This window comes from Ziziphus jujuba, chromosome 9 (assembly GCF_031755915.1).
Source record: "Ziziphus jujuba cultivar Dongzao chromosome 9, ASM3175591v1".
NCBI classification, from domain to species: domain Eukaryota; kingdom Viridiplantae; phylum Streptophyta; class Magnoliopsida; order Rosales; family Rhamnaceae; genus Ziziphus; species Ziziphus jujuba.
Window position 1 is genome coordinate 25,236,370 of NC_083387.1, and position 20,388 is coordinate 25,256,757.

The 20,388-nt window shown below is 31.8% G+C and overlaps 1 protein-coding gene and 1 pseudogene across 1 annotated transcript; both read left to right on the forward strand.

The window, feature by feature from the left end:
* Positions 1-4,199: 4,199 nt before the first annotated feature.
* On the forward strand, positions 4,200-10,872 carry LOC125418362 (U11/U12 small nuclear ribonucleoprotein 48 kDa protein-like; annotated as a pseudogene).
* Positions 10,873-13,471: 2,599 nt separating this feature from the next.
* Positions 13,472-20,290, forward strand: LOC132799551 (ABC transporter G family member 1-like). Its single transcript, XM_060811639.1, has 8 exons — positions 13,472-13,966; positions 17,226-17,305; positions 17,415-17,885; positions 18,011-18,097; positions 18,340-18,465; positions 18,575-18,769; positions 18,883-18,969; positions 19,357-20,290. The coding sequence occupies exons 1-8, from the start codon at positions 13,690-13,692 to the stop codon at positions 20,059-20,061; spliced, it is 2,028 nt and encodes a 675-aa protein (XP_060667622.1). The 5' UTR covers positions 13,472-13,689; the 3' UTR covers positions 20,062-20,290.
* The last annotated feature ends 98 nt before the right edge of the window (positions 20,291-20,388 follow it).

Consider the following 20,388-nt stretch of genomic DNA (forward strand, 5'->3'; position numbering starts at 1 on the left):
CACAAATCCGGTCTCCATCGACCCCAATTCCGCCGGAGGTGGCCGGAATTTGATCGGGAAGCTTCGGCCGGTTTTAATCTTGAGGGATCTTTCAAACGGTGGGGATTTTGGGCAAACCAACCCCGGAAATGGACTCAGAGGGGTCAAAAATAGTGGGATAGAGGTATGGGACGGGCTGGAGGTCAAGGTCGCGCGGGGATGGGCTACACCGGTGGCCGGCACGTGTAGCATTCTGGGGATTGAAATCCGGCGAAACACCGGTCAAACAGGGAGAGGGTGAGAGAGTCAAATGAGAGAGAAAGGAAGAAGATAAATTCTGCATTTTTTGTTGATGGGTCGGGGAAGAGAAGGAAGAAAAGGAAAAAAAGAAAAAGAAAAAGAAAAAAGAAAAGGGTGTTTTCCCACGTGGGGAAAAGAAAAGAAAAAGAAAAAGAAAAAGAAAAGAAAAAGGAAAATAAAAGAAATAAAAATAAAAATAATATTAATAATAATATTATTATTTAAAATAATAATAAAACAATTTGATTACACATGGTTGACATGTGGCATTTCACCATGGTGACACATGGTCACCTTCATTAAGTCACACGTGGCACCTCGTTACGCGTTTAAAAATAATATTAAAATAATACGATATTTGAAAAACTTTACAGGTCCATAACTTTCAAACCACATGTCCAAATCGGACGTGCCGCTAGTCTACGGACTTGTATCGACGAGCACTTCACAACCATGCATGAGTCAAAGCTCAACCTTGCATGAATAAAAAGTCAACTCCGGCACCCCTTGGACAGTTTGGACCTCAACTTGTTTTGCTCATAACTTTCAAACCGTAGCTCCGATTTCAACGTGCTACCAATCTACGAACTCGTGCCAATGTGTACTTTGTAACGGTACCTCAGTCAACCTAGAATTCCAACCAGGTCAAAAAGTCAACTTTTGACCCCTTCGATCAACAGTCAACGGTCAACGTGCAAAAATTTCCGACATGGTTCGGGACGGGGTGTTACATAACAAGCATGTAAATTAACAACTAATAATGCTCACTTTAAATATGAAATCTAACTAATATAAAAATTCAATTTCATATTATTAACAAAAAATAAAATGAAGCGTACCTTTTCCAACAATGCAAAATCCAAAAAAATCCCAATAGTCGAACCCAAACACAACTTGAGGCCAATTTGATCACCTAATGGAGCAAACTTCAGTCATTATGCTAACCCAGTCCACTGCACATGTAACCATCCGCATGAGGTATTGTTCTTTTTGGGCTTGGAAAATCCTCTTACAAGTTGAGATACTGTTTTGTTTCCTCACATGAAGGCCTCTTAAGGAAAAGATATCCACACCCACTTATAAGGAGTGTTTCGTTTTCTTTTTCCAACCGATGTGGGACTTCACAATCCACCCCCCTTGGGGCTCAGCGGCCTCGCTGGCACACCGATTCTGATACTGGCTCTGATACCAACTGTAACAGCACAAACCACCTGCATGAGATATTGTCTTATTGGGCCCGGGGAATCCTCTTACAACCCAACCCTCATGGTTTTAAAGGTCTCTCAGTGGTTAGGGGTCCCACTCCTTCAACTGCCAGTCCCACTGGCCCCGGCCTCCTAGGCCCAACTGAGATATTGTTCGCTTTGGAAGCTAGATGGTGAGCCTAATCCTACCCCTCACGGTTTTGTTTCCTCACAGGAATGCCTCTCTGGGCTCCTTTGGGGAAGGCCTCTCAAGGGAAAGATATCCACACCCACTTATAAGGAGTGTTTCGTTCCTCTTTCCAACCGATGTGGGACTTCACAGCACAACAAGCGACCAAAATCAAAATGAAAATCCTAACTTGATGGAAAATCAAGAACAACATCCCAATCTAAAGCAAAATTGTAATAAAAACCCCAATCCCAAGCAAAATCGCAAATAAAATATCAACCGAAGCAATATTAAGAAAATCCACCGATTAAATTTGAAAAAAACCTACCGATTAAATTTGAAGAAAAACCCACGACCCAAGTTTTTTCCACTTGCAACCTACACTACACAACAACCCAGCAACCAAGCAAAAAACCTGCCAAGAAATCCAGCATTGACAGCAACTCAGCAAGAGAAAAAAAAAAAAAAAAAAAAAAAAAGGACAAAAAATGACCAAAAAGCAAACCCACCCATGAACCCAGCACGGTCGCTGTTCAAAATGGAAGAAAAATGAGTGAGTATGTATTCACCGATGGTGACAGAGGAAAAAGAAAGAAGAAACCCACAAAATCCAGCTAATCCGACTATTCAACTTTTCTTATAGTACAACAAAGTTTAGATATTTTAGGGCTTGTACTTGGTGAAAAAATGGGGATGGAAAAACACATTTAATTTTTTTTTAATATTAATGATGATTTTAAAATATCAAATGATGAATGCCGAAAAAATTGAAAGCAAATACAAATGATTTTAAAATTTGAAAGAAAAATTAATTTGCTTAATATTTTATTTATTTTTGTGTATATTAGTACTTATTTATAATATTTTAGTATATTTGATTCATATTCTAAATGGTACATTTAATGAGTAAAAAAAATTTAAAAAAATCCAAACAAATAGGTGACATTTTTATCATGAAAAGCATCGCTCCAAACATTTTCAAAATAATTAAATTTATCATATTTTTATTAACCATCTATTAATATTTACAAACATTTGGATAAAATATAAAATTAATTAAAATACTAAAAATTAAAATAATAGGTGATTTTTTTATATTAAAAGCATCGTTTAACCCTTTTAAATTATAAAAAATTAATTTTTTCAAACTTTTAATAATTTAAAATATAATTAATTTTAAATTGAATCACAAATAAATTAAATGAATATATTAATTATTTTACTTTATATTGTTAATTAATATATTTAATATTTATATACATATAAATAAAATATTAATTTATAAATATTAAAATAATAGGCGATTCTTTGAATTTTAAAAACCTTTCCTGATGCTTTTAAATTATAAAATAATTAACCTTGTCAAATTTTTATTAATTTAAAATTGAAATACAAATTAATTAAATGAATAGATTAATTATTTTGCTTCATATTGCTAATTAATATATTTAATTAAAATTTTTATTAACTGTCTATTAAAATTTTTAAAATAATTAAATTTATCATATTTTTATTTACTATCTATTAACTTATTAATTTTAAAATAATCAAATTATTATATGAGTTAATATTTAATTTATTTGAAATATCAATTTGTTATGTAAATATTTATTTGAATTTTGTTGTATATTAATTATTTTGTATGAATCTAGATATTAAACAATTCTAATTTGACAAACCTAAAAATAACTTTCAAATTAAAAAAAAAAAAAAAAAACAAAGATGACACTTTTTTAATAAAAGCGCCACTAAATATATAAAAAAGTGACCATTTTTCAAAAAAGCATCACTAAATACTAGAATAGGGGATGCTTTTCCAAAGCGTCACTAATTGTAAGATAAAAGGCAACATTTTTTCAAAAAGTATCACCTAACACTTCTAACAAAAAATCGATATTATAATTTTTCTATTCAATTAAATACAAACAAGGCATTTGGTGTAGTGGTATGATTCTTCTTTTAGAATGTGAGAGGTTCCGAGTTTAATTATCGCAATGCCCCTAGTCGTTTTTTATATCTTAAAATATTTTTCCAAAAATATAAAAATAAGGTCGATGTTTAGTTATTAATCTTTGCCTAAGTCGTCCTCAGTTTTAGCACATAAATCTCAAAACATAAAATTTTGTACAGAAGCGTGTATGTTTATAGGCTATCCTAAGGGAACGAGATATGGAATTTTTTATAATCCAAAGAAAAAGAAAGTGATTGTGAGTACTCACGCTACTTTTTTAAAAGATGATTATATGATGAATTTTAAACCTAAGAGTAAGGTGATACATGTTCAAAGAGGGGAACATGTATAAGAAGTACGCGAAGGTGAATAAGCAAAAGAATCAATTCAAGACCAAACTTAAAAGCGAAAAAAAGATAATGAAGAGTTTGGTGATCCACCACTGCAACCACATAACCTGAATCCTTCTATATATGCATAACAGCCAGTGCTGCACACTCGTAATGAAAGAGTGATATATAAACTTGCAAGTTATGCCTCGTTAGGTGAGATGTATTAGGTCATTATGAATAATCCAGATAATGACCCTACCATTTACAAGAGAGCACTGAAAGATATTGATGTACAAGAATGAAAAAAAGCCATGGACCGTGAGACAAAATCTATGGATTCTGACTCAGAGGTATAAAACCCATTAGATGCAAGTGGATCTACAAGAGAAAGAGAAGATCTGATGGGAAGGTAGAAACCTTCAAAGTTAGATTGGTGGCAAAATATTATATCTAGAAAGAAGATATAGATTATGATACTTTTTTATCAATAGCCATGCTTAATTATGTTCAGATTCTCTTAGCTATATCAATAGCTCTCGATTATAAGATTTAGCAAATGAAAATTAAAATAATTTTTTTAAATGGTGAGCTGGAAGAAGATATCTATATGTAGAAATCAAAATTGTTTATAGCAAAAAGCCAAAAACACATGGTATACAAATTGTATAGATAAATTTATGGATATAAACAAATATTCAGATTTAATCGAATCATACAAATGTTCTATTTTGAAAAAAATCCTGATGATCCATGTGTATATAAAAAGATTTAAGGTTAAATAATAGTTTTTCCGGTTGCTGTAGAAATCTTTGTAAATCCTTGTGTTTACTCTTACCATACTCTATATGGCGTATTGGGGTTGGATAGTCTTAGAGAATGTAAATTCGCAAGATGGGTAATTTCGAATTCTCCTTGATATGGAGTTGTGATCGATGTGGCTATGAGGGATCATATAGTTTTGCTTTTCGGACTGTGCTTGAAGGCAATTAGGATGAAAGCTTTGACTTTGGTGAACAAGCATGTGACAGAGATGGTTTCAGATAGTATAAGTTTCAACTGTCCCATCCTTGTTCAAGCTTTGATGTGGTTGGCATCTCAGCATTCTATTCTGTATGGAGAGCTTTGACTTTGGTGAACAAGCATGTGACAGAGATGGCTTCAGATGGTAAAAGTTTCAACTGTCCCATCCTGGTTCAAGCTTTGATGTGGTTGGCATCTCAGCTTTCTATTCTGTATGGAGAGATGGATGGGAAGTTATTTTCCATTAACATTCTCAAGTGGTGTATGTTGGATGCCGCATCTGGTTTGTTGATTTTCCCATAGGAGCAGAAGGAGACAGAGGATCATGTTTTAAAAGAGGTTCAAAAGGGATTGGATGCCAAACCTAGAGAACCGCTTAAAGAAAGCTCAGATGGAGAACAGAATAGGATAGCAAATGAAAGTGTGATGGGCAGGGTTGTTTTTGTGTCCCAGGTGGCAACAGCGATTGCAGCACTCCATGAAAGATCCTTGCTTCAAGAAAAGATTGAGGGACCACACATTTCTCAACCGCTTGCTTTATCTCAACGGTATTGACTGTACTCACTTTTTTTTCTGTTTTTTTTTTTTTTAACCTTCTGCAAACTTTTAAGTTATTTTTGAAAAAATCTCAAAGAATCCTTGGACTTTCAAGCATAATGTGCTGAAAATTTAATTAAAATTTACGGCCTATAAATGGAAAAAGAAAGTGGTAAATCAAAATAACCTTCGCAATTTGCAATATGATGTTTGTTTTTTGTGTTTCTACGACATCTTTTTCGGTGGCCACATTCAGATTGTTGATCGACTTCATATCAACAGAGTACTTTTTACTTGACAGTCAAGCCTACATTCAGCTAGCTTCAATTTGAAACCATATGGAGCAAATGGGGCATGCACTTCAATTTTCCTTCATGTTAAGCTTGACATCGTGCAAATGCCAATTCCCTTTACTTTTCAACAGGGGGCTTTTGGGGCCTTAGCTTTTTCTAGTTTAATTAATAATCGCACTGTTTAATTTCCTAACTAGCTGAATGATTATGTTTCTAGTATTATGTGCTGTCTTTAAATGATAATTTATTTTGCATCTGTTTGAGTATGTGGTTACATGGTAGACCTACTAACACCTTTTGTTTGTAGTTTGTGATATCTTGTTCCTTGTGCTGTTTGATTTGCGGCAAACTGCCCTGTGTATTTCAAATCTTCCTACTGAATGTCATGTATATTTTTTACCCCTTTATATAATCTTGTCTCAGTTTCATTTCTTTGACATATTTCACTTTCTAAGGTGCATATAAATGCTTACTTATAGTTTTCTGTTATAGGATAGCCAAGCATGATTATGTGTCAAACAGAGCAAATGAAAAGCGGAAAAATCATTCTCAGTATAGACCTGTAATCGAGCATGATGGACTTCCTCGACGGTAGTCATATAGCCAGGTAATGACTGATAACATTACTAATACTGTTTAACATTAATTAGCAGGGACTTGGTAGATATAGGTAAATCTCAATTCATGTACCATACCTAAAAATAATAATAATAATAATTTGTTTCAATTTCTAGAAATCATCTTCTAACCATATTTGTAGCTGGAATTTATGCCTCTTAACTAGGTAATATCCAGGTTGTACTTTTTGGTTTCTATTGAAAAATCTAGTAGATCATGTTAGTATGTTTTAGGAAACTTTATATATTTTTAGCTTAGTATTGATTTCTCTCTCTTTTCTAGAGCTTTTGTTTTGTATAGATTGATAAAACATTATGAGAGTGTGCCAAGGTGGTTCCAGTCACGTGTATAGAGAAAACAAAAAAAGAGCAACTGGACTATAGACATAAAGAAAGAGAGTAGAAAGAAGTGAGAGAGGCAATGTTTTTTTTCACTTTTCTTTTTGAAAGAAAGTCGGAGAAGTCGCTGGACATCCATAATTGGACAAATACTTAATTTTAGTTTTTGTCTTAAATTGGTAATGTCATGTCTCTCCGAGTGAATGATGTTTTATCACTAGCCATACAACACATGAAGCACTAAACAGCTGGTTCTGCAGTTATCTTGTGTTTTACTTCTCAAAATTGTTTTTTTGGCAATGTAGAATGTTTCAGCTCAAAATCTTATAAGATCAATTTTTTGGGTGTCTACACAAGGATACTAGCAAGACTAAGTCTAGAGAGGAGTTATTGGCAGAAGAAAGGGATTACAAGTGGTGAAGAGTGTCATATCGTGGTAAAAAGGGGAAGCGGACAACTCTAAAGGTAAGCATCTGTTTTTCATATTAAATTTATAGTGCATATCATCCTCAACCTCTGTTCTGCAAGTTTAGGTATTCAGATTATTGGTTTCATTTTCTCTTAGCATCTGCTTTATATGGCCAAAACCCTACTCTATGGTATTCTTGTAGTAGTAGAGGATACAAAGTGATGAGATAACAGAGAGAATTTATCTCGTGTTTCTAGCGAAGTTATAGCTATGGCTTTGCAATGTTTAAAAGAGTTAAAATGAGCTAATTCATAGTAGTTATACACAAAATAGCTAGATATTTTATTTGGTTCATAACATGAGATATGGCATTTTTTTGTGTTTGATGTTTGTCTATATCCACGATCAACTTAACTAGGCTTTTATCTGAAAAAGTAAGTCGATCTGTGTTTAATATATCTGTATGTCGAGGGTTATATATGTTTGTACTAGCTGCATTGATCATCTTATTTTATTAAACATCACTATCAATTTTCCTGTTCTGAATATAGTATGTTATGTAACATACATGTTACCAAACTATTATCTACATATTAGTCATTCTGATCCCAGGTATGGCTATTAATTGGAGATGGTTTTATTCCCACTTGCATTCTGGCTTTAGTTCATTATCTAGTTGCTTGAGGTTTAACTTTTGTCTACTACATTTCATCTAAAAGATGTTCATCTTATCGTATGTTTTAAGCACAGAAGACTTGTTCTTTCCCCTTCTATTTTCTCCTTCCGTTTATCTTTATACTTTTGAAAGGTTATGAGGGATCTTATAGAGGATTATATGGATGAAATCAAGCAAGCTGGAGGAATTGGGTGCTTTGAGAAGGAAACTGAAGGAGGAGCCTTTCCATCAGAATCACATTATGCTTCTGATGTCACCATGGATGTTGACAAGCCAACAAAAATCAATTATGGCTCATCTGCAGCAGGAAGTGGCTCAAATCATTTCAAAAAACAATTGCAATCTAATTATAGCATCCAATCTACAGGTGATTATGAAGAACCAAGTAGAGGTTTTCAGGATAACCATGGATTTCAAGAAGATCAGAGAAGTGTCAGTAGGCATAAAAGTGATAGAGAGTATTATTCTAGGAGCCCTGAAAAACGCAAGAGTCATGGCCAGTCACATGGGCAGACTCATCATCAAAGGGAGGGAAATGATTTGGAGGTGATTGGAACCAAGCATCATGATATTAAACGGCAATCTTCTAGCATGTCCAAGCGTCATAGATCAACTTCATCTGTGGGGAATTCTCACCACAGCTCAAAAGTTTAAGGATAGAGACACCTATAAGAATCATGGGTCGCAAACTACATTTGAGGATAGATATGTTCCTTCAAAATACCACGGCATAAGTGAAGATGATGTCTCAACTAACAGCAACGATAGCAAGCCAAATAAATTGTATGTCAAAAATTACCAAGAGCTACCAAGTAACCATACTTCAGCGGGGCAGTTTCCTGATTATCATGAGCAATCAGAGTAGTTTTACCTTATGGAGTAAGTTATTGTACATTTTTCTTAATTTTTTTTTTTATCATGGTTTCATTTACAAATTTGGGTGTGAGCTTTTGTTTGTGACTTTTTTATTGCCACTACTTTGTAGTACGAAGTCATCATGCTTCAGCAAGTTTATTTACACCAGTATCCTCCTTCTGTATCCTTGACTGTTCTGTTTCACGTTATTGTCTATTTTCAATATTGCTATTGATACTTTGCTTCTTTACTGCTTTCTTTTCCGTATGCAATCACAGAATTAATGCAAATAGTCATGTCATCATTTATATAGTTTTGCCTAAATTGTTTATACTTGTTCTCATCGTCAAGATATTTGTTGTCATTATTTAGATCTTGGTCTCACTTGAGGAACTATTAACTGCATTAATTGGCATCAGCAAATTGTATAATTATTACTGTGATAATTCACTTAATGGAGTTTCTTTCAGGTATGAATAGAAATTCTTTTATTTAATGTCGTGAATTAAATGAATCAAAACTAGAAACTTAGAGGATTGATGTATTGGGGTTAAAAATAGTTAGGTTTCTGGAGATATGCATGCCTTTTAACAATCATGCAAATTCAGCGAGGACAAATGGATTCATTTTTTTTCCCCCTTTTGGTCATGAATTGGAATATCTAAATTTTATCTTTTGTGGTGAATAATATCTAGATTTATCTGATATATTGTTATTGTGGTTTCATGTGGGACATGTCTGCAGTTGTGAGACTATTTTTTCACTCAAAGTCTTTATTGCTTTATTCTCTTACCTTTGTTTTTCTGAAGTTTCTATTGTCTTTGCTTGTCAAATATACATCTTAAAATAGTTTTCCCAAAAAAGAAAAAAGATACATCTTACAATAAGCTCCACTATTCAAACTTTATTGGTTAGGATTTTGTTGAACTATAGTGATTTTGAAATTTGGGTTTTTTTTCAGAAATAGGTAGGTAGAGTCAAAACAATAATAACGTTTAATTGTTAGAATGCCTTCTTTCATTAAACCCTGTATTTTTCCCCCTTCTCAAAGGCAATTGTCATAAGACCACATTTTTTACCATGATTTTCTAAAGAACGTAAAAATCAATACCGTCCTATTGATTCTAGCATAGGGTGCATCACAGAGAAATCTTTAGAAAGCTCAAAAGTTGCAGCAAGACTAAATGTTGTAAAATGATGGTTTTTCATTCATCCATGTCTGTAATATGAAACAGCACAATATTTATAAATTGATAATAATGCAATGTTGGACCAAGGATTATTTAAGTGTAGTTTTCTCTTTGACGTTAAGTCATTCCTTAAACCCTAGATGCAAGTATTTACGGCATTAGGGGAGAAAGCAATATATATTCGATAAGCGTCCTTAATTTAGTACAGAGTATTACAACTCTTTTGACTATATATGTATTGTTCTTGTGTAACAGCACTTCTGCATTACATTTTTGAAGTAAGATGGCGTTCATTCATTTATAGCTCCTGTCATTGTCATATTCTAAGTAAAATTTCATGTCTCATTTGTGTCTAAAGTTGTGAAACATTCTCTAGCTGATATGCTTCTATCCATATTTTGCTAAAATTAATGAATGTACGAAACAATATACAAGATTTTGACACAGGCTGGGGAGGCATTGCCTAAGGTGCACATGTACAGGAGCCTGAGTGAAAGGTATATTGCAGAGGACAATAGCTCCATTCATTTGTGATATCTTTCTGGTTTTCTCATGGGGGAAGCTTTGAATTTTTTGCTCTGAAAAGTTTTCTAGCTTGTATTTTATGTTGCTCTCTAATCTGTGTTTGGAGCACTGCAATCCCTGCTTTTTTCTTTAGTGGCTGATAAAGTTGACATTTTTGCTTCTAGATACTGAGAATGCCCACAACTTTGGCTAGGATGTTAAACGCGGCCTATACGCACAGCTTTTCCGGAGTGTTAAAAGAGGTCAAAGTCCATGCTCCATAAATGCAATTAGAAAAAAAAATGATATTGGTGGAAAAATTAGATGATTTGAATTACGTTTTTCCAACTATTAGTTGTAGCTTATAGGATAGAGGTCCGTAATTAATCCGGCACTCTTTTTAGCATTGATTCAAGTTGCTTGTACTTGAGCACCTTCACTTTGTGCAACACTGAAGAACAAATCGAAATCAATATATTTATTATGTGTTTTAAGCAGGTAATTATTCTGATGTTTTTGAGTGCTAATGTAATTTGGATAATGGAAAAAAATAGTTTAACAAAGAAAACAAAGTACTTTTTTAGTGCCATTCCTAACTGCTCGTTATGCAGATCATGTCTGAATCTCACATGAATGGCAAATGGAAGTTTTATTTTAATAAAATAAAAATTTGATACCATAATGGGATTATGTATTTGGTTATAGATCTTTGATCATAACATTGGATTCGATTAGATTAGATGACTAATATAATATATGTTTTGCATGTTTATATTGAGTTAAACTTAGTGGACTTGAAGCTTACGTTTAGTTTAATGGATATTTATTACAAATGAAGATATTAAACATGAGATTTGATTGAAACTTGGGATCTGGTTTGAAAAACATAATAACAATGGCCATCTAATGTTATCTAAAAGAAGCAACAATATAGGATTTTGATAAATAAAATATCCTCAGAGACGAGCTCTCAGCTTAGAGACATGCTTTCAGCACCTCATTTTTAAGATCAAGGAGGAGAAAATTTTCACAAACGTACATGGGAAACCATGCAAAACAACCAATGGTCAAAATCCATACACGAGCACTGAACTAGTGGGGGAAACCATGCAACACAACGAATGGTCAAAATCTATTCCCTAGTTCTGTACTAGTGAATAAGACCAATCGGTCTGAACTTTTCGCTTTATGCAGTTTGCGCATATGTTGTTCTGCCAAGTGAGCTAGAAAGTATAGAAAAGCAGTGCGGTTTATTTTTAGGAGACTATGTATGCATTATTTTCTTTTCATACCCACTTCTTTAAGTGAAGTTTTTTTTTTTTTTTCCCCTTTTTTTGGTAATATATTAAGAGAATTTTCTTGTTAAATAATTCCTAAAGGAAATAAAATCAGTTAGTCTTGAATCGTTTGTTTTTACATTATTCTTTCACAAATTTTTTTACACGTGATAAAATTAAACTAAAAAAAAAAAAAGGAAAAGAATGATCAAGCTCAGCTGCTCAGAACCAAGTTGTCCTGCGATACAATCTTCTTCTGCTTTTTTTGTTTTTTTTTTTTTTTTTTTTGAATAAAAATGCAATCTTTAGTTGCTGTGGCTTGTTCGAATCTTTTTTTTCTTTTTCTTTTTTTTTTTTTTTTTTTGGTTATTGTTTGAATCTTGTTTACTGACAAGATTTCGTATGACATGAAATGACCTTCCAGAATTCAGTATCTCTCGTAAGGAAATTTGCAACCTCTTACAATCATAAGACCAAATGCCTTAAATTCCATTAAACTGCCACCCACTTAAAGAAAACCCTAAAATGCAAAAAGAAGAATAATAATAATAATAATAATAACTATCATCATTATTATTAATAAATGGGACAAACTGACACGCGTTTTCTCAGCAACAGGCTAACAGCTAGTCAAAAAAATCAGGCTACCTTCTTTCCTTTTTTTTTTTTTTTTTTTTTTTTGCTTTGAACATTATAGTCATACCTATCCCTCTCTGGGGCATTGTATTTTAGTGATAGGTTCTTTAAGTGGCTGGACGATCTTAGTTGGTCAAATACCTAGTGATAAATTTCTATGTTACTTTCATTACAGAATTTCGGAATAGGTTTTTGGATTGATGATAGTGACCATATTAAAAGATAAAATAGGCAATACATGTTTTAAAATTAAGAACTTAAATATGAAATACATTTAATATGCTTTGTCTAAAAAGAAAACTGAATGAAAGTGAAAATCATTGAAATGTTGTGGTCAACTCTCTCCCTTCCTCTGCAATCTGCATCAGTTTCGTTATTAATTAATCATAAACTGGACACTAAAAAACTACTTGAGATGTATATCAGAAACAAAGTAAGGTTTAAAGTCAGCTTTTGAGAATATAAATAACAAAAAGGTGTTTTCTCAAACAGATTATCACATTACCATCAACATTGATCGTTGTGAACTCCAAAATGGTCCCAATGGGAAAAGAAGGGTCACGAGTACAAATTCTTCAAAGAAAAATAAACCGACAATCAAAGTCCAAAAAAAAGCTCCAACTTGTTCAGTTAATAAATTTTAGGCAAAAAAAAAAAAATACATATTATAAACATTTTTAATACGCCCAAATACGAAGTTTTTTTTTTTTTTTTTGTTTTAATGATAAAAGAAACGTCAACTATATTGAAGACCACAACTTTGTATGTGGTCTGTGTTCTTTATATTGAAGAAGAACTTGAAGTAGTAATTAAGACAAGTGGTCCCCAGTTATCTACCAATCTCTTACATTTAGATTTTTTCTTTTTTTTCTTTTTTTTTTGTTTTTATTGGGAGTAGGGGATCTGAATCCGATATTTTTCAAAATAACAATAAATTTTACCACTAAAATATTCCCATAAAGACACGTGTATGGATATAATTTAATCAATGGATTTTCTTACTAAAACACGTGAACACCATGTGATTCATGAAGTGTATACCAGTCCGTGCGGAAGTTAGTACTAATAGTTTCCAAAACCTTAATTGCCGCGAGAAAAACGTTTGAGCCTTCGAAACTCGACAATTATTTGCATGTATGCGTATGACCATGTTCCCTCAAAAAACCAAAAAAAAAAAAAAAAAAAAATTCCTATTATGTGTCAAATTTTGATTGGAAGTAACCTATTACCTCTTTCACACATATTGTACACATGAAACGTGTTCGATCGTTGTTTTATCTATAAATATAATGAGGTAATCGGATATCTTTAACGCTGCTTCAAACGGCGAAGGAAAATAGAAAGGCCAAGGAGTACTAGCTTCTGTTATTTTTTCTTTCATATTTTCTTGGAGTCCAAACATGGCTAATAATTTAGAGATTAGAGCAGCATTGGAGATGGAAAGAGTGAACTACAACAACAACAACAACAATAATAATAATAATAATAATCATGATAAGGTAGTGGAAGAAGGAGTTTGTTTGACATGGGAGGACCTTTGGGTGACAGTTTCAAAAGGAAGGAATAGCAGCAAAGCAATCCTCCAAGGTCTTACTGGCCATGCCAAACCAGGAGAGCTCATGGCTATAATGGGTCCTTCTGGTTGTGGCAAATCCACACTTCTTGATGCTTTAGCAGGTGAATGTTTTTACTTCCATTAAGTATTTATTTTCTATTTTTCTTTTTCTTTTTATTTTATCTTTTCGATCTGGAAATGAGGATTGAAAGCAGAAAAAAGAAAACTACGTACACTCACACACCATCTCTATTTCTCTGCAAATACTTTTAAACGTCTCTGTTTTTGTATGTCTTACTCAATACTCTTCAAATTTAATAATTAATTGAACAAAATTCTCCCTTCCATGTTAATCAAGTTTTTGAAAAATGATTATTGGGATTTTTATTTTTTTTATATCATTTGTACCCTTTACATAATTTCTTAAAACAATAATATATCATATCCTATTTTGTTTATTTGTTCTTTTATTGGACATTCTTGTGGTTTTTTCTTTTTTCTGAATTTATTTTTTTGTTCTATTGAGTAGCTGATTAAGTAGGAGAGTATATTATAATATCATAATTGCAACCAATAATATGTCTATAAATTACCATTGTTTCCTCAAGGTATAGAAATGATAATAAATATATTTTCATATACATATATATATATATAGCAAAAAATATTTTCATATATATATATTTAAAATTAGAAGTCATATCATAATTATAATTATGGTTTAAAATAATCAAAATTTCTTCAATATTTCTTCGAAATTTTTATTTTTTGAAAATGTTAAAATAAAACAAATTTTCATTATCATTTATAATTTTTTATCAATATCCGATATTTTTCGATATTTCTATGAAAATTTTCATATTTTAAACTTTAGATATTTCTATCAATATTGATTTTTTGAACCTTAATCATAATAAACATATATAGGTAATAAGTTATTATTCTTTTAAAAAAAAATATTATCTGTCATTGTTGATAAATGATAACTAGTGAAATTTACAATTCAAATAAAGTATTTACTTTTAAATTTTTAAAATAAAAAATAAAATTAAATATTTTAATTAAAATTTACCATATAAAATGGTGATCGGCATTAGTGGTGACAATTAGTGCACTTCATTAAATATAAGATTATTTTTTTTATTTTTTTATTTTGTTAGCCTTATAAATTTATATATGGTTTAATTAAATAACGGTGTCCCTGTTATTCCTTTGAATAGAGAGGCATTTGACTGTATTAACCAAATCGGAGTAGAGTACTACAAGATGTTGTTATGCCTACTTAAAATGATTAATTTAGTTTAATGCTGCCTGTTTTCTTTTTCTTTTCTTTTTTTTCTTTTTTTTTTTTTTTTTTTGGATAAAGAGGTAGCGATTATGCTTTTCTGTGATAATCTCAGATTGTTGCATACGTGAAGTGGCTATAAATGTTGCATTAGCTGTTAAAATTTTTTTTTTTTAATAGCATTTGCAAACAAGTTAATTTTTAAATCATTATGTCTATGCATATGCAAGTTTGTGGTTCATGTTGTTTGTTTGTTTTTTGTTTTTTTTTTTTTTTTTTTTATAATAATAATAACATCAATAATAATAATAATGAAAAAGGAAAAGCTTAAGGACCAAAAAGCAAATTTTTCGTAAAAGTTGTTAGGTTCCGTAATTAATGCAGAAAGGACGATAGTTCTTTGCGTTGTCTGGGTGGTTGTGTTCGTTTTCTTATAAATATCCACTAAAGTCATTTTAATTTGGCCAAAAAAATAAAGTATCACAGACTCAGGTCTGTGTTGTCGATTACTTGACGATTCTTCCATCTTTTTTGGATAATGACAATTTACTGGCGGCTATTACTAAAAACCCAAAAAAAATAAAAAAATAAAAAAAAATCATTCTGTCACTATATAAAGTAACTGGAACAGCATATATTACCATGTGTAACATCTGAGCAAATCATGTAGAGTCTATAAAATAATTATTAAATATTTAATTATAATTTGATTATACCATATTATCTATATATAAGATTTATATATAAGTTTTTTCTTCATTAATGGAATGTATGTTTATATGTTAATTGTTTGTTTTATTTTTTTTATCTTTTAATGATTTGAGTGATTTAATCCCAAATTAACTTCACACCATAAAGCAATATGTGGATATAATCATTAAACTGTTTTTCATAAGTATATCAATTATTAATTGGTTGAATTTACACTGTTTTTTGATTTTTTAAAACCTATATGGGATAGTAATTTCACAGCATAAACCAACATATAAGGGCAAGCATGTACTCTTCTAATAATAGTTACTAGCGAACATATCAAATGTTCCAAAATATATCACCCTCTGATTGATGCATTTACAATGTCCACCACACAAAATTATAAACCGTGAAGAGTGGCTATGTGGCCAGAGACATTAATATTCCAATTTATGAGCTAGGTTCGAGCTTCGTCAAAAGAAAAAAAAAAAAAAAATTATATACCGTGAAGATTTTTTCTACCTTGGGGGTTGTTCCTCGCCAAACTAATTGTCTGCCACAAGTTTGTAGTCTGTATGTCGGCTAGCCATTATTCCTGATTTTTTATTATTATTATTTTTTTGTACTTTAGCTAATATTCCTGTTTTTTTTAATCTTTTTTGTACTTTAGCTACTTTTCCCAATTGTCATTGATGGAAATTGTCTAATTAACTTTCAAAGGAATTCCAAATACACACAAATTAAGTATCAATCAATTTAGATAGTCAATCTAGATTACACAGATAAAAAAAGATGATATAATTTTGTGAATTTTTTAGATTTTTTTATAATTTATAAATTATTTAGGTAAAAAAAATTTGAGTGATAATTAATTAGGTACAATTAAGAAAACTAATACATTCAATATAACCGAAAAATAGACTATTAATTAATAGTTTTAGTATTTTTTATATATATTACAGACAAAAAGTCATTATATCATAACTACATTGGTATAACGTGTACTTCTAAGTAGGGGGCATAAATAGTAGCCTTGGAGACCCTCCTTGTGCCACTTATTTTATTTCAAATTTTTTTTTTTTTATATGACATTTTAATTTTTTCCTTACTTTCAAATTTTCAATGGTCCAAAACAAAGCATTGTAAGAAGGGGGCATAAATAGTAGCCTTGGAGACCCTCCTAGTGCCACTTATTTTATTTCATTTTTTTTATATGATATTTTAATTTTTTTCCTTACTTTCAATGGTCCAAAACAAAGAATTGTGAAAGCCCTTCTTTTATCCATATAGGCGAGGAAACTTATAATAATACTGTATCAAAAAAAAATTACTTTCCTGGTCATTAACTAATTAATACTTTTAATTAATTAAACAAAATTCTAATTTGATTACATTTTTTGCAGGGAGATTAAGCTCAAAGACAAGACAAAGTGGGGATATTTTAATAAATGGGCGCAAAGAAACACTAGCTTATGGTACATCGGTATGTACAATATCGACAATAATTAATTATTAATTATCATAATTTTTTGGATTTGAACTAATTTATAACTCTTTGGATACTAATTTAAATAATTTTATGAATTACTTAGGCATATGTAACACAAGATGATACTCTAATTACAACTCTAACGGTTAGCGAAGCCGTGTACTACTCAGCACAACTCCAATTGCCGGATTCAATGTCCAAATCCGAGAAGAAGGAGAGAGCAGAAATGACAATAAGAGAAATGGGTCTTCAAGACGCCATGAACACAAGGATTGGAGGTTGGGGATGTAAAGGACTTAGTGGTGGGCAAAAGAGGAGAGTGAGCATTTGCATTGAAATCCTAACACATCCAAAGCTTCTCTTCCTTGATGAACCAACAAGTGGGCTTGACAGTGCAGCTTCTTACCACGTTATGAGTGGAATTGCAAGCTTGGATCAAAGAGATGGAAGTAGAAGAACTATAATTGCTTCTATACATCAACCAAGCAGTGAAGTCTTTCAACTCTTCAGCAGCCTTTGTCTTTTGTCTTCTGGTAAAACAGTGTATTTTGGTCCTGCTGCTAGAGCAAATGAGGTAATGCATATAAGGGTTTTAGATATTGAGCTTATATTTTATTTATCTAATTGTACACTAGAATAATTGACTAACCCTTTTTATATATTTTTTCCCCCCATTTTGTGTTTTATTGTTTTTTGTAGTTTTTCACTTTATGTGGGTTTCCTTGCCCTACTCTTCAGAATCCATCAGATCACTTCCTCAAAACCATAAACAAGGATTTTGAAAAGGTATTAATTCCTATTTTCTCATGTATAACTAGCCTGTTGTGAAGTAGGATATGTACATGTTTTCCTTTGAAAATGAAGATTGCTTAAGTCTTAAATATGAATTTAATTTGCACAATTGTTTTCAAGTGTCTTTTTTTTTTTCTTTTTTTTTTTTCTTTCTTTTTTTTTTTTTTTTTTTTTTGACCAAGTTGTATAGGCTTTATAGAAAAACTAAAAAGTACCTGCATTATTAATTTTTGCAGGATATTGAACAAGGATCAGGTGGGGCAATATCCACAGAAGAAGTAATCAATACCCTGATAAAATCTTATAAAGCATCTGAAACTTACCAGCAAGTACGAAGAGAAATAGCTGAAATATCTAAAAAGGTAATCAATTAAGCATCCACCACACAGATTCAACAACTAGATCAAGGTTCAGACAGAAAATTCAATTACTAACATTATCACCCATATATTTGCATGTAAAAATGATCAGGATTATGGAGCTGTGGAGAAGGAGAGAAACCATGCTAGCTTTCTTACACAGTCTGTTGTTCTTACAAGGAGATCTTTCATAAACATGTTTCGTGATCTTGGCTACTACTGGTTGCGCCTTGCAATCTATGTAGCCTTGTCTTTAGGATTGGGAACCCTCTACTTAAATGTCGGCTTTACTAATGAATCGATTCAGGTGAGAGAGAGAGGAAGAGAGAACAAGATTGTTACAAATTAATTATATGGTCAGCAAAATTTTTCCAGAGTAGTATAATCTTCAAAGTTCATACTTTCTTTGTGATATTGCAGGCAAGAGGTTCACTAATCATGTTTATCGTTTCGTTCCTTACTTTCATGGCCATTGGTGGCTTTCCTTCCTTTGTCGAAGATATGAAGGTATAAGATTTGGTTTTCAACTCCATAATTAATGTATATTGAAATCCAAGAAGCCATTTCGTCAAAAAAAAAAAAAAAAAAAAAAGAAGGAAAAGAAAATCCAGGGGGCATAGAAGTTCTTCTTTCTAAAAAAATAAAATCGCTCTGATATGAGACTGACTATATATAGCACATGTTGTCATGTTTGATTTGATTTTCTCCTTCAATCATGTTTTCCATCTATAAATGTACTCCACATGTTGTGTTAATAGAAATATTCATACATATGCATGTGCAAATTCAAAGGCCGTAAAAGAAGTTCTTAGTTTTTAAAAATCAACATGATAAGAGACTAATTATTTCTATGGCACATGTCTTATTATGAACTCTTAACTTCTTTATCATCAGGTATTTGAACGAGAAAGATTAAATGGGCACTATGGAGCAGCTGCATTTATGATGGGAAACACATTTTCTGCTGTGCCATACTTGCTAATCATTTCAGTGATTCCTGGATCACTAGCTTACTTTCTACCTGGACTTCAAGAAGGAAATGAACACTTTTTCTACTTTTTCTGTGTGATATTTGCTTGCATGATGCTGGTTGAGAGCCTAATGATGATTATTGCAAGCCTTGTGCCCAATTATCTTATGGGGATTATAGCCGGTGCTGGAGTTCAAGGTCTTATGATTTTAGGAGGCGGATTTTTCCGGTTGCCAGGAGATCTCCCAAAACAATTTTGGAGATACCCATTGCACTACATTGCATTCCATAGGTATGCATACCAAGGAATGTTCAAAAATGAGTTTGAAGGTTTAACTTTCCCTAACAATCAAGTTGGAGGACGACCTACAATAAGTGGAGAAGAAATTTTGAGGAATACATGGCAAGTTAATATGGGTCACTCCAAGTGGGTTGATCTTGGTATTTTACTAGGAATGATAGCTTTCTATAGGATCTTGTTCTTGGTGATCATCAAGACTAGTGAGAAGCTCAAGACTGTTGATCTAGGAAAGTTCATGGCAATTTCTCCTAAGCAAAGCATACAGGTTATAGAGAATCCCATTGCTACACCAATGCATGGAGATCAGATAAACAATCACCAATACTAGATCATATATATAAATTAGTATTGTAGTATATTTAAAATAACAATGGAAGATGTGTATTATTAGAGCATCAGAGAAAGTGAAGTATGTTGTTGATTATAATTGGAGTGAGATAGGATGGTGCCCTTTCAGAGTTGAGTTAGACTTACAATGTATATTATAGACTAGGCACCAACTTTATGTTTTCTTCCAAAATTTGGATATCTATGGAATTTTGTTACTTTTCTTTTTATCTGCATTTGGTTCTGATAATATTAATTAATGTGAACCTCAGTTATTTTCCATCAAACTTGAATTGTTTCATTCCACTTGTTGATGAGTTCTGTGCAT

Coding starts and splice junctions, on each gene's coding strand:
- LOC132799551 (XM_060811639.1), top strand. CDS start 13,690: ATGGCTAATAATTTAGAGATTAGAGCAGCATTGGAGATGGAAAGAGTG. Junction 17,306..17,414: donor CACTAGCTTATGGTACATCG/GTATGTACAATA, acceptor TGAATTACTTAG/GCATATGTAACACAAGATGA. Junction 18,466..18,574: donor TAGCTGAAATATCTAAAAAG/GTAATCAATTAA, acceptor AAAAATGATCAG/GATTATGGAGCTGTGGAGAA.